This window comes from Cupressus sempervirens, chromosome 10, assembly GCF_028749045.1.
Source record: "Cupressus sempervirens isolate cs-2001-9-10 chromosome 10, ASM2874904v1, whole genome shotgun sequence".
NCBI classification, from domain to species: domain Eukaryota; kingdom Viridiplantae; phylum Streptophyta; class Pinopsida; order Cupressales; family Cupressaceae; genus Cupressus; species Cupressus sempervirens.
In genome coordinates this window covers 390,854,383-390,869,969 of record NC_143127.1, presented here as the reverse complement: position 1 = coordinate 390,869,969, position 15,587 = coordinate 390,854,383, and the positions used below count along the sequence as shown (strand labels likewise).

General features: G+C 35.5%; 1 protein-coding gene across 2 annotated transcripts in view; it reads right to left on the bottom strand.

Moving 5' to 3' along the window:
• Positions 1-15,362, bottom strand: part of TIC22-III (Tic22-like family protein) — a 167,130-nt gene extending 151,768 nt beyond the window's left edge. Inside the window, exons 1-2 of one of the 2 annotated variants that reach the window (XM_089804366.1) lie at positions 14,384-15,362; positions 13,396-13,458 (exon numbers count right to left, since the gene is read on the bottom strand). In XM_089804366.1, coding sequence (XP_089660492.1) covers positions 13,396-13,458; positions 14,384-15,007 — 687 coding nt within the window. In that variant the 5' untranslated portion in view covers positions 15,008-15,362. The remainder of the gene's footprint in view (positions 1-13,395; positions 13,459-14,383) is intronic. The other variant, XM_089804367.1, reaches the window with a different exon arrangement.
• Between the last annotated feature and the right edge of the window lie 225 nt (positions 15,363-15,587).

Here is a 15,587-nt window from a genome sequence, read left to right as displayed (position 1 = left end):
CCTTGTAAGTCATCAATTGAAGTTTACGGCATCATGTTAACCATAGTTATCGGACTCGGACTCACCTCTGACTCAGAAAGTCAAAATCCAACTCGGACTCGAACTCGCCTCTGACTTAGAAAGTCAAAATCCGACTCGGACTCGGACTCGGCAAGGACTCGGAAAAATAGAAAAACCCATGAAATTCAAATATTTTTAAGGATTTAACGATTTTTTCATGCATCATTTAGTCAATTAACATCAAATACACAATAATTGAGATAAATAGAAGCTACTTAACACTCATACACAATTTTGCATAGATCACATAAGTATAAAAACAAATTTCTTAAGGAAAAAAACTGAATAACATAATATAAAGTTGAAGATTTAAGATACAAGATTCAATCCTTAATAAATTCCTAACATACCACAATATCATTTTCAGAATTAATATACACTGAAAAAAAAAACACCTTCCAAATCTCTAGCTTTTTAAATTTTAAAAAAAAAATTTAAAAATTGGGAGAGTCCTAGGCTCAGGACTCAGCAGAGTCCTTGGACTCAGTGAGTCCACGTGTACTCTGCCAGGACTCGGCCGAGTCAGAGTCCAGAGGCGATTTGCCTTGGAAAGGCCGCCTTTGCCTCGGACTCGCAAAGTCCTGCTCGGACTCGCAGCATCTGATGTACAGGCATCAGTCGCAGCATTATAAAAGAAGTGGCATTTTTGACATTCGTCATTATACAGTTTGAAAAGATGCCACAATATCCTCACAGCAAAATTCAGATTGTCAAGGAAATGAGACGGGATTGGAAATTCAGAATTAACCACTACAAAAATGGTTAATATTAAAACTTAACTAATACAAAGATATGTCATGTTTGTTAAAAAAAAATTAAATCAAGAAGCTCAATTGGAAAGGGAGGAGATATGACTCTTGACTTTGAAAAGTCATTCTCTTTTATGTTATCAAATATAAATAAAGGTTGTTACCAATAAGAATAAATGTGGAAAAGAAATAAAATATTAAGTATGAGAGCAGTGCAAGTATAAGTGAAGAGTGATTGAATAAGGAATTTGAGTGGTTGTGGATGGAAGTATAAAAAAGGGAGTGATACAAGTAAAGATAATGAACATCTAAGAAGGTTAGTGGAGACAAAAAATAAAATGAAGTTACATCAGAATATTAAAAAGCTAAGTGAATAAAGATTCAAGTATCCATCATCAGTTGGGATAAGCAACATTAACAAGGTGGAAAAGCAGTTTGTATGTAGTGAGTTGGTGCTCACGAAGGCAACCAGTGGGGGTTGGTGCTTCCAATAAGTTGAAGCTTGCGAAGTGTGGGACTTGGAGCTTCCAATGATTCGGTGCTCATGAAAATTGGGGTCGGGAGCCTCAAGAAGGTTGGAGCCTACAAATCTATGTAAAAGAACAAGATTATATAAAAGCAATTATTTGTCATGGTTTTCTCCCGCATTGGGTTTCCACGTAAATCTTTGTGTCATTGTGTTCCTGTGCATTATTGTTTATTTCAGCATTTGAAGTTATTGTTTGGATAAAAGTTTTATTTTGAGAAAAGTGTTGTTATACTGATTCACCCCCCTCTCAGTATAATTGTGTGCTCTTCAAACCACATTTCTTTGCAATATCAGATACGTGATCCAAGTGGATCTAGAAGACCTGAAAATTTCAGAATCTCAAAATCTCACAAAAATAGCATCATAATAAATAGCTTGTCGAATTGGTCCTAACACAACTTGAACGGGCTCAAAAGGAGCTTGTTTGCTCAAGTTATGTGCAATTGGGTAGGTCAAACAGTCAAACTCGGGAGACAAGAAAAAATGAGAAAAATTGATTGCCTCAAATCCAAGTAAAAATGGCTCCTAGTCATAGTACTCATTGTGCTAATTCCAGAACTATGTTTGGTTTCGAAAATGGAGCTTGTACAAGAAAGTTATGTTCGGACAAAGTTACCTAGGAAAAGGGTTGACCAAATAACACCAACATGACCTCAGCCGATATTCAGCATAGTCAATCTAGTTGTGACACATGGCACGTGTCATCTCATTGTCCAATCGTGTCAAAGTAGCAGTATCATCCAAGTTGGTTTATTTGTTTGAAACAAAAAATTGTTTGGGAACATTCAAACTCATGACCTGCCACAACCAATTAGTACTCTACACCTATGCACCCCACAATGTGCACTTAACCACATGTTGAGCACATATCTTGTTATCCTTATATATCTAGCAAGTTGTTTGGAAAAGTGGTTGGTGAGAGTTGAACCACTAACCACCCTTGTGCCAAAATAATTTCCCACCATTGCAGGACCTAAACTAGGATTTACCTTACTTTTTTTATTGGTAATTGGAGAGTTCTATGAATGAAGCAGTTGAGAATGCTAAAAGTCAAGGTTAAATACCTATCCCATTGCACAAATGTCGTATCTACCGACTCTACAGTAGTCACCTTACCTTGTGCCCACCCAAGCAAATCATTATGGATGGGCATAAAGTAAGTGTAGGAATGGAAATGTTAAAAGCTACATGATGTGATAATTCAATGATAAGAAGAAACTAAAATATAGTAGTAATTTGAAAAATGGCAAGTTATGAAGAGATTTAAGATTAGCAGGGACTAATATATATATAATCCAATTATTACAAAATAATGAAACGTCATGTTCGATATGGACAACAAACCCTTACCTTCGATAAGACAAATGAGAGGGGAGTCGAAAAGGAAAGACTTCACTAGGGGATATACTACCTTACTGCTTTAAATTGGAAGCACCTCAATTTAATGATGGTTCAGCACCCATTTAATGCAATGTCATCATTTATTTGCATTTCTCCCCTTTCTTTGTATCTCTCCTTCCTCCTAGACGGAATCGGGGTAGGACCTAATAAATCCTCCCTGGTATTCCTATTTCACGACACAAAGCTCGAGGTGGGACATATTCACTTGGGTCCAAGGACATATTCACTTGGGTCCTCCTTTCCCTTTCCTTCAAACACTTGGAATCTCTTTTCCGCAGCAAAACTTTGTTTTTTTGGAATCCACACTTGATTTTCGAAAACCGGGACTTGTTTTGGGACCTCAAGGCAATCCCGAGAACTTCTAATCATACATCAGCATATAAATTGATTCCCCTCCTTTAATTAGGTATAAAAGGAGTTATAAACTATCGAGAAGATGGAGTAATGGCTCCCTTAAATCCCACGGGTAAGAATGGTGTGCATATGTGAAAAGATTTATCAGCCATTAACTAAGAATGCATGATGGAAGAATATCAATTTGTGTCCAAAATGTGACAGGAAGAACTTGTGAAATAGGCGACAAGAACATATGCATCCATAAATCAACATGCTGCAGTAGTAAAGATTAGTAAAAAGCAATCGATAATAAAGTTTCCATATTTTAACCCCAAAACCATATTGAATAGTACTTATATATATATATATATATATATATTAAACCATATACAACGTAAAATAGCAAAATGGGATGAAATGGGATGGAAATGGAATAGGGAAGTATAAAAGCACATGAAATGGATTAAAATATGGCATAAAATGTGTCATAAATAGCTCTCATCAAAGATTAAGTTACTAGAGTTTAGAATCCATTTTGCTTAAAACGATAATAACACGAAGCTAAATCAAGAAAAGTTAAAAGGATTAATAAAATGATGGATAGATAAGTTGATATTATGGAACAACTTATTAGGCATAAAACATACAGATGGATTTGAATTATTTTAAAAAAACAAAGAAATCTCATCCATTTAACCTTAATAGAACACATTCTTAAACTGTGTTAGGAAAAGTATTTATAGGTAAATAATTTGAATTTAAAAGTAAGTATCTCATAAAACCAATAGACTTCAGCAGCAAGATTTGGTATCCATTAAATGTCTCGAGCTAACCTTTTGTTGTGAGACTGTAGTCTGTCTGAAAAAAGGGGATAAAACTAAGTTGATAGGACTACACATCTCGTAAAAGGCTATGGGGGAAAAGATGGACCGATAAAAGCATGGATATCCTTGTTATGTCCAAGTAATAAAGGAGATCTTCATATCCCCTAATAAGGGTTTCTTGTTAAATAAACAACATTTATGTAAAAGAAGGTATACCTTCTTAAAGACCCTAAGATATAAATGGGGCACTTGTATTCTAAAGATAAGGACTTCGGTCCCAAGCAATACCGGGGATTTTCTTCCCTGTTCTTTTTCCCCTGATTCTCAGATCTGAACATGGTAAATTTTAAGAAAAAATTATATTAATATATATAACAAAAAGGGCATGAGCTTTTTACCGATCAAAAAAAAGTTATATGAAAGCTTTAATATTTGTTTGTGAAATGAATGTTATTTTAATGAAAGGAATAGTGTTTATGTATTATGGATATGATGGAATATCGAACTTCAAGAGTTCAAATGTTAAACCATTTTCTCAACATAAAATGCAGACCAGTCCCTTATTCTACCTTGGGCGAATAGAGTCAAACTTCTTTAGATCCTTATATACAACCCTAAGATGACAGTGAAATGAATGTTATTTTAATGAAAGGAATAGTGTTAATATATTATGGATATGATGGAATATCGAACTTCAAGAGTTCAGATGTTAACCCATTTTCTCAACATAAAATGCAGACCAGTCCCTTATTCTACCTAGGGCGAATAGAGTCAAACTTCTTCAGATCCTTATATACAACCCTAAGATGACAGTACTTACACCATCCACTACTTTATAGATTGAAGCTTCAATCAGCAATACAAACCTTAGTCTAGTTGAATTTAATTTCTTAGGGAAAGCCAACTAGACAAAATTTACATAGACAACATTTTGTATGCAACTTCTGATGATCAGAAACTTGTATTGGAATCAACTTTTCAACTTTAGCAGCAAATAATTTTAAAATTAATAATCACGGGGGATAAATCTGAAAGAATATTCTGAACTTCAATTTTCAAGAATAATAAACAAAACAGGGCTCTTGCATTAAATTTGTAAAATGAGTACAAATAGTCTTTAGTTATTTACAATAATTAGCATATCCAAATTGCAAATAATATTTTATTCCTCTTTATATCTCATTTTCTTCTCATTCACTGCTCTTCGTAATTGCTTATTGCTTCTCCCAATAATCAATGTCCTGCTTATCTTTTGCATTTTATATTTATATAATACCAAATAGTCACTTTTACATCCAACCAATGTGACTTTTCAAAATTTAAACTGATTTCATTGTTCTCTCCCGTAGCGTGGTTATCTGACATAATTAAAAATCCTATTTGTTAATTACTCCATGGTTGCCACGTATCAAGACAAGTGAATTCATGGATTGCAAAATATTGATTCTTCATAAACCAGTAGTCTCGATTGAAGGTAGTGGCGGAAGAAAACAATAAAAAATTCTGAGTCTTGCCCAAACATGATCTTCCTCCAAGAATCATCATTCCTGAGCAGGTCAATATCTTTCGCACATGCAGAACCTTCTTAGGTATTTTATTCACCTGCAGGTCTTATTCGTTTGATGAAGAGATATCATTTTCAGGGTCTTTGATCATATGTTTAAAAACAATTCCTTCATTACCTGTGCTCATGATACATGACAAATCTATAATATTTGTGCGCATGTCACTTAACTCAAATCCGGTCCATAATCGTTGTCTTCTGCAAAAACTTCATGCCACTGCATATGTGTTGTGATCCATGTGCAACTCCCACACATCAAATACTTTGACGGTGACATATTTTATTTAAAATTCCCAATGATTTGAATTCAATGATTATTCCTCACCTCCGCATGTTAAGAAGCGCATTTGCATATGATATTGTTATCGTGAATATATCAGGGTGATCATGTATACTTCACTATAACTTGCTGTGTTCTCTATTCAATGCCTTCTTTGTTTTTTATAACAATCTTCTTGTGGTAGCTGCTCCCTTATTTACTGCTGTGTAATTAATGATGGGATCATCTCACCAAAATCACGATGCCAAATAAGATGAATAACTCTGTTTTCACTCTGCATGCTAACTGTGTATAAATGCTTTGTTTATATCAGACTGACTTACTTGAACAGCTGACTGGATACCTACGATGATTGTTCTCTGATGGGATTGCATGTTTGTTGCCACTGTTTTTATTTCTTCACACAGCACTAAACACATCACTTGAGTACATTATTTTCTTCATTTTCTGTAATGCCAATCTAGATAAGGCTTGTATATGTGCCATTGCGGTTCTAGATACATACATACTTTCAAGGAATCAAGAATACAGTAGGCAAACTTTTAGCTTTGAATCTGGAAATGGATAGGTTCATTCATTCAACTTCAGTAAGGATGCAAGTGTAGCTAGATACATCAAAGAGTTTACCTGTCAAAATTTTACTAAAAGTGGAGGATAAACTATGGAAGCAAGGGCTGGATTATGAGAATATTTCATTTTATTGCAGAAGATGTTCTAAAGTGGGTCATATTGTATTAGAATGCAAATCTGGAAACCCCCGTTCAACAAGCAACATGGTGGAAAAGAGCATGTTTTTCTTATCAATCAGTAAAAAATTGGCTTCAACATCCCTGCAAGATTTAGAGAATTCACTGGTCGGTAATTCTTTGCACTGCAATCCAATACATCCCCTAAAAGCCACTCAGAAGAGCAGGTAATTAAGTCTGCAAGTCCCCCTTCTCCTCTTTAATATTTAAATATCATGCATGTGGAGAATTTTGGATTCTGTATGACCTTCAAATTTATCATAGGCAGGGGAAAGGGATGGGCTGAATGAATGGCATAAGTCTATGGGTTTTTATGGTTTTAATGGGGTATTTCATGGTTAAGTTGAAAGACTTTTTACCATAATGCTCTGGATAAACCTATAACTGCCTTGCTTTTGTATAACTTCAATGACATTATATAGTTTCCTGGATACACTGGTATGGTTAAAACTTATATATAGAAATGGGATTATATGTGTGTAAATTATAGATGTGCATACCTTTTTCCTTTCTTACTTTTAAAGGGTAGGTTCCTACAGCTATGTATTGTGAGCAAAGATTGATATACGCATTAAATGTCTATCATGAATTAATGGAAAGAATGTGTTGCAAATTATTGCATGCGTACTAATTTGTTGCAGGAATAAGTCAAAAGGAATGCATACGAAGGAATTAATAGCACACCTATGCGGCCACCTGATATTTATGAACTGTTGAAGATCAGGTCAACTTAACTAACAACCGATGCGCAAATTTAGAAGTCATTATGTCCTATATTTACTGAACGACTCATTCCATTGAGATGTGTACCATGATGTTGTAATTCATTGCGTTACTAAATTCTCGTTGTTGAAGCTAGATCTTAGGGAAGTTAGTTTTGTAGTTGCTTTAAATAAAGCTATTGAGTCAGACCCTGGATATAGTTCAGTGGAGTTTGTAATTGCAATAGCATTTTTCAGATATAGACTATCATTTTCAGTTTGTACTATTCTATGAGTTAGATATCAAGAAAAGTTGTGACTGCCGTGTTCTAGTATTTGAAGTTTACGTCTATAGTCATTCACTCACCCAAGGGGCCCCACTTGGCGAGTGAACCTAGTTGGTAGAATTAGCTTTCATTGTGATAGAATTAAGTAAGAACTATGTTGTTCTTGCAGCCATTGGTAACAGAACCAATGGTTGTTCTTGCAGCAAAGGCAAACAGCACAAAGTCCTGTTCGTATTTCATTTATGTTACTTCGCTAAAAGTTTCTTACACTTGCATATAGATTAAGTGTTTTTGTTCTTAGATCTATAGGATAGAAATGGCAGTTAAAGAGGTTTACAGCATATATTTTGCGGGCATCATTTCAAGTTTACATCCCTGATCGATTAAGTAAATGGGTCTAATGAATAGTTTTGGATGCTATGTTGGATGTACAATCCATATGCATAAACCTTAGTTTCCAGTTTAATCATTTTACCAAGCAAGGGGAATATGTGCTAATACTCCTGATTCAATATTGGATATCATAAAATCAATCTTTCATCTTTGGTTGTCTCCTCCTTTCTAGGGTTAACCTTCTTGTCCTTTGACATTGTTAACAATCTTGTTCATGCTAGTAAAAACCCTTTGACATCAATGATTATATTTCCACCACGAATATCCAGCATTATTTGTCAGCTGGAGGCCCTAATTTTGCAAAAATTTAGGGTTTCATCAGAGTCAAGGCTATTGCATCCACATACTTGATTACAATCTAAATTCAAGATTATATTCATAGATTTACATTGCTTCATGTTAGATCTACTTCTACTACTTGCTAGCATTCTCTATTTTCTCTATCATTTCAAAGTTAATTTCTAAACTCGGGTTTGACCAAGGCAAGCCCCTCATCAACATAACAAAAACCCTTTTACTTACAAGTTGTGGATTGCGGAAGTCGAAACAAAGTGCAGATTTGGATACCCTTTTCGCAGAAATTTGGAGATGTAAAAACAGTTTCGCATTTGGACACTATTGAGCAGAGACACACTGTGGCCTTGCCAAGTCGACCCTGCTTCTTTAGGTCGAAACTGCTAGAAAGCCGAAGATTTCTAGGTTTTGTAGATCTCACAGGTTTTAGTCAAGACAATGGGTTTCAGCTGTTTTCAGAGATCATTTGATAGCCTGTTTACTAGTTTGTATTTCACAATGTCAATTTCTTTTCCTTCTCTATTTCAATACATATTTCTTTACATTCAGCTTCAAATTGCATATCTATCTTCAAAAACCCTCTTAAATTGGAGGTAAGGGAGAAGTAATTCCAAGCAATTCACCCTTTTGCATTAGGTTACATATTAACACTCTCTATTGTGTTAATCGGGCCTACATTAGGAGGTGATCTTGTTTCTCCCCCTTCATTTGTGGTTAGGGTGGTTGATTCCAATTTCCCCCTACACAAGGGATAACATATCACACATTGTCATATGTACTGAAGATAAGAAGTAGACAATAATCTATGCTATAATAAGATAGCGTTGGAAAGAATTCTTGCATCCAAATGAGAAAGCGGTCAAACCAATGGAAATGTGGAATAACAAGTACCGAAGAAGAACAAAGTGAATAAAGGAAGAAGTCTTAAAATAGACAAACTCTTTCTTATGCAATCAAAGTCAAGGAAGGAGTAACTCATACAAGGTAGAAATAACCGAATACTTACAAGTGGGCATAGAACTTCTTAAGGTGTATCTCTATATATATAAAGTATAATTAAATTAAGTTTTATCTATTTGAAATGAAATGTACATATATGTTAATAATTTTATATATATATATATATATATATATATATATATTTACATTTATTCATTTAAAATGCATACATATGAAAGACAATATGTATAGATAGTGTTATTGGTTATTTAAATATTTAATATTTCCTGAAGAGATGGATAGAGTCCCTTATGAAGGAAAGAGAATGATCTTAAACTATTTGGTGTGAATATCAGAGATGTGTGAAATTCCTATTTGGCTGACATAATAGAGATGGAACTTAAATTCTTGGTGTTAGTATTCGAGATTTGTGTAATTCCCCATTTGGCCGACATGACAGAGATGAATCTTTAATGTCAGTATAAGAGATGAATGTAATTCTCATTTGCCCGACACACCCTAGATGGATATAATCTCTATAATGTTGATATGTGAGAATTCTATGTCGAATCAGCATTAGTGAGCAAGGGGAAATTAGAGTGCCCTAGTCATTTGTAGTATAGAATCTGGGATAAATGGCTAAAATATTATGATGAGTCAACATATGCATATGTGGTAAGGCAATGATAGGGAATGTCCCTCCGAAGAAGAAACCTAAGGGGCTGCACTCCAAAGAAGAGAATGTAATAACAAAGGGTTAGGAAACCCAACATGGAGACGTCCTTAAGTTTGGGGTTAGAAATTGGGGTAGATCTTTGAAGTTAGACTTGTTATTCTTTAATTTTGACATTTCATTTACAGGTATTACTCATCCCAAGCTACCTCCAGTAGTGGGGACATTAGAGGAAGTTACAATAATGAGGAAAGCAAAAAGTGAGAAAGCAAACAAAGGAGGGGAGAAGGAAGAGGAGACGGAAAGCTCTAAGACAAAAGACAGCTCTACCCCTATTTCAGACGGTATAGAATGTTGGAATATCATGCATATATGCGCTAGCATTGATGTTTTGTAATTGATATCAACATATTCCTACTATTTGAGACAGTGTTCCTATGATGTTCAGTGAGATGTTTGGTTCGTTATGGCTGTTGTATTGAAGATTAGATGCCGCAAACATATGATTGGATTCAGGGATGTCTATAGTTGATTTCTTTCAATTTACAGAGTTTGACATTTTGATTTCATCAAATTATTGGTTTCTGAGCTGGTAGAAGTATTTTCAGATGTTCAGTGGTGACTGTGTTTCAGTTTTTCATTCAACGAGATTCGTCATTGCATAATTTTGGTATGTGGACCCTATGGCATATGGGACATAAACATTTGTCCTTAACTTGATTGGTTTGTGATTTGAAGGATTGCAAGTTAATTTTCTTGATTGACAGAGGTTCATGTTGGTGTTCTTGATGAATAGTTCAAAGATGGTGATGAATTCTGAGTTAGGGTTGTTGTAGACGTTACCATGGCATTTCACAGTGCTTGCTGATATTTCTAGATCATGTTCTATTCATGTTGCTCAATTTCATTGATTTGTCTGATTCCATTTGATGATTTACTATTGTGAAGTTAATGTTCTTCATGTTCTTGGCCAACGTGAGGGTGAAACATATTGCGAAGAATCAAGGCGTGATTATTGCAGTCGTAGCATGTTCAAGGTTGAAGATTTGGATCACTTCTACATCTTGGCCAACATTCATTGGATCACATTGAATTGTACCATGTATGGTTATACTTTTGTGAACTAGGTGTTAAGGGTTGAGCCAGCCTTGTTGATGTTTCAAAGGTTGATGAATTGTATAAATTGATGAATGCATTTGTAATTGTGATTCAGCGTGTGATGAGAGTGTAGATGAGGATATGCGAAAAGGCATGAATGGAATCTCCAATTGAGGCAGAGATATGATGTGTTGTGTGTGTACTTCAATGGAACTAACCCTGGCATATTGAAGATATTATTATCCAGTTCATGATCTGTGGTTTGTAGTACATGTAATTGTTGTAAGGAAGTAAGCCTTCCTTTGGGCTGCAGCCCTTGTATTTGAGCAGTGAGATCTCGGCAATGTGCCTGAATGCATGTGCATTCCCCTTTGTAATACACCTAACAAGGTATGGTGCTTTTAACAGAGTACATCATCTTGTGGGTTCCATCCCCACCGTGGTTTTTCCCTTAACAGGATTTTTCACACAAAAAAAATATTGGCATTATGTGTTGTTGATGTGTTGTGGATCTATGTTTTAATATTCATTATTCAAATCTGTGGTTAAGGGTAAAAGTTGATTATGTTTCAGAAGTTGGACACAACTGATCCCTCTTCCTCTCAGTTACATATGCTGCCTTATTTGTATCATAAAAACAGGACCAATTGATCTCCCAAACGATATGATGTTGGAAGAAGAGAAAACGAAAAAACCGAGGATAGAAAGGATTTGCAGAATCCAGCAGGATGGGACTTCTTCTAGATGCAACACCACTACTAATTAACTGGAAAATGTTAAGGACAGAGTCACTGAACTTGAAAGAAAACTCGAGAGTGTTTCCAAGTTTAACTCAAGGGTTATACAGTTATACAGTTTCACCACCTCCCTGTTCCTCCTGCAAAACAGATCCTGAGAATGGATGAAGGTGATGAAGGAAATTACAAGGAATTGTCTAAATTCATTACTGAAGATTGGCCCGATGTCCTCCACCAAGCTAACTGCAAATTCAAGGATGTTCGCTAGATTTATATTTCCTTTAGTTTTTTCCGTTAATGTTGTCTATGGCCATAGATAGCCCTATGTTAAGACATATAACAGTTCAGATATTTTTTATGGTCTTTATACTTATTATTTTTAGATACTGATAATGTTGTTTATGGACCTAGGTGGGCTTAAGAAAAGGCTTTATATAGATTAGATAACTTGCTGAAAAAGGACGGTTCCAGAGGTTAAAAAAATTGATGATGCTTGATGCTGCTCAAGGTTAGTTTTTGATGTTGGTAGGCTGTTAATGTTCTGCTACTGTCTTAACTTTATGCCCTTTAAGCTGTTGTTTGTAGGGACAGTGCCCTTGTTTTGCTGCTTATTTATATCAATAACATTTTAATTAGTATAGTTATAGCTCTAACTACATTATATTTCTTGCCTTAATTGAACTTGTGATTTTAGGGCAATCTGAAAAAGGGACATTACAAATGTGTGCTAAGTGTACAATAGATTCTCATGAGGGATGGGTTCTTGTGAACCACTACTCATGAAACATGGATTAATGAGTTTGACTCAATAACTACACAGTTGAATCTTGATAGCAATATCATAATTATCAGATCATTACCAATCAGATAAGTTATTATAAAAACACTAACATTCACAAGCAGTTTTGGAAGTCTACTTTTTTACACTAAGAACTAACCTTATTAATTGCATCAAGCAGTATGAAACTGAAGCACAAAAAAATGTAAAAACTATAGAAGAGAGATACGATTAACAATACAACAAATGCAATGTCAAGCAGAACATTGCCCAATTATAAATTTGTATCATGCATGTCTGCGGGATTTATATCTATGGACAGTTTTAGCCTAAGAGTTCTAAACCAGTTCCTAGTATTAAGAGTTATAAAACCATTAACTATTGAGTTCTTTATAATTGTTTGGTTTACATGAAAAATGTAAAATCTATGATAAAATTAAAATTTCACTCCTTTTTCCCTGTTAGAATTTGATATCTTCCATAATTACTGAATATGTAGAATTAAATTAAACCTCCTTTATGCATTTGTATATGAGACGATGAAGCTAGTGGCTCAATCGCTAAACCACCCTTAGCAGGACAGCCCAGTTCAAATAAAATCAACAGCAGAGAAGCTCTCATCAGGTGATATACACCACTCATAAGAGACCAGGTGATTGCAATAACCTGAGGATCCCGATTCACACCTGATTGCAGTAAGAATTTATTCCCATTCTGCAAACTGTAAGAAGTTCAATAGTCTGATTTCCATTTATACAGTAGGCGATGCCTACTATATGATTCAACATCCCCATAAAAAGGTTTGAACTGGTATTCACTATTATAATACATCAATTTTACAACAACAACAAAATGATGCTAACTTATTATGAGAAATAATTGAGTATAGGTGTTGTCTGCATTATAATTAGCATTCACCACAATTGGATCTTAAAGTCACACAATAAAATTCATCCCACACAAAAACACAGCACTGTCAATAATTTCTTTGTGAAAAAGACCTTGCCTTATTAAGAGATACGGCAACCACCTTCGCCCCGTTGCCTAAACTTGGCTCTTTTCTGCTAACCTGCAGCGCTACAAGACAATTTTCTTTACAAAGTTAAAGAGAAAGCAAGAACAACTTATATTAATATCCACAAATGACAAAACTAAAATGGAACTCAAAATTATGATTCCTTCATCAAATTTCAATAGCTATTCAAAAGAGACTCTACCAAACAAAATATCCAGAGTACTTAAAATTATCTGAGGAAGCAAGATCGCCTGAAAATATTAAACTCTCAGCTCTCAAATATAGTAATTTATAATTTTGTATTCAAAACAACCAGTAAAAAGTTTCTTGGAGACAAGAATGACACAGATATTGTCATTTGACAAAAAGGACCCATGGACCATCTGAACAAGTGCTACAAACTACAAGGAAGATAATAGCCGCTCAAAATCTTCTCCACTAAAACTGGACCGCTCCAGTTCTACTTTCTATCACAGGTTTTCCAGAGAATAATATCTACGACCATCGATAGTGGAAGCCAACAAACTATTTTATTGTTCCTTATTCTTCACATTTTTCAGTTTCCCACCCAAAGAACGAGCGGTAGACCCTTTACGCAGGTTTGCAGCCGACGAGGAACTCAATGCAATGGACAAATCCCAAACAAGAAGGGGCGCACTGAAGGCATCCCGTGGATTTAAATTCCTCGACTGCAATAAGGCAACCCATATGCCCAGCAGACGGGACAAGGTTTTTGTGTGTGGGGGATAAGACAATCATAACAGTGTGACCCATATTCAAATCCTCCCAAAAACACGGGGCAGCCAATAAATCCAGCTGACATTTGGCGAGTTTTTGTCGGTGATAAGTCACATTTGGAAAATAATAATGCAGTTCGCTCTTATCTTACGCCGTTTTAAAAGCCACCGAAAAACTCACCATATATTTGCTAATCAAAATATATAAGAAATGTACTAGACAATAAAAACGATAGAGTCACCTGGAAAAGAAGAGAGTCTGCATCCTCTTTCCTGAAACAAAACAACGCAAGAGACCTCTGGTTGTTCATATCCGAAACCAAAACAAATTCATTAGCGGAATTGCTTACTGTGTAGACTGGTATTCCATCCAACCTTTCAGAAACCTCTTCGGCACACATTGCCAGGTCAAATAGGTGTCTAGGCTCAAAACGGTTTTTAAAATTTTCCTTCCCTACTTTCAATGTATTTCCTTGAGACCCCACTCGGAGGGCCTCTATAAACCTTTCCCTGCCTGCATTCCATGTATTTCCTTCAGACCCCAATCGAATTCCCTCTGTAATTTTGTCTTTCCTTGCTTTCAATCCATTTCCTACAGTTTCCAATGTTTTCTTCAAATGGGTATGCCAGCAGTGACCTGAGGCCAGTCCAAGTCCTTGAAACACACTGGGTACTTCAATTTTTTGATGGAATTGATTGATGCAATTGCTCAAATGAGTATGAAAATGGTTATGGGCTTCCTTCCATTGGTGCTGAATACCAAAACCTATCCTAGAAATTGGCTGTCTAAGGTCGGTATTAAGATTATCCCAGTGGCCTTGATTGGGCTGTATCTCTATATTCCTTTCTGTCATATTTGAATTCATTTTCCCTTCAAAATTACTGATGTTGTCAAGCTGGGTGAATGGCGCCTTGCGTTGATCTCCTTCGAATGGTCCAGCATTGTGACATTCTTAAGTCTAGAATTCGTTGTTTCGGTCAAGGAAATGGGTCGGTTGCGTTCTGTGTGATATAAAAGTGCTCTATCGATATGGACTCACTGACAATGCAGTGAATTTGTAAGCCGTGCAACATTCACAGTCTGCCGATAGGCGGAGACAAATAAAAAAGTGTCTGCTGCCACCATTCGACACGAGCATAGAGCCGTGGTTGTAATCTGCCGGCACTTCGAGAACTTTATTAATGAATGAGAGATTTTAATGTTCTTCATTCATTCTGAGGGATGGAGAATTAATTTCATGCTATTTTATACGAAGTTGTTATCAGTGGAACTAATGTTTTTTTAACCCCCCTCTTTTTATTTTCCCTTCGCATGCGTGCACTATTTTCAAAGGTTTTTGCTGTGCGATTAAAAAAAAGTGATTATAAACTGCAAATTCTAAATTTCTGATTGGCCAAGCGCATTTTCCTAAGGTTTTTGTCTTTTACCAAAAATTAGCATTTTCC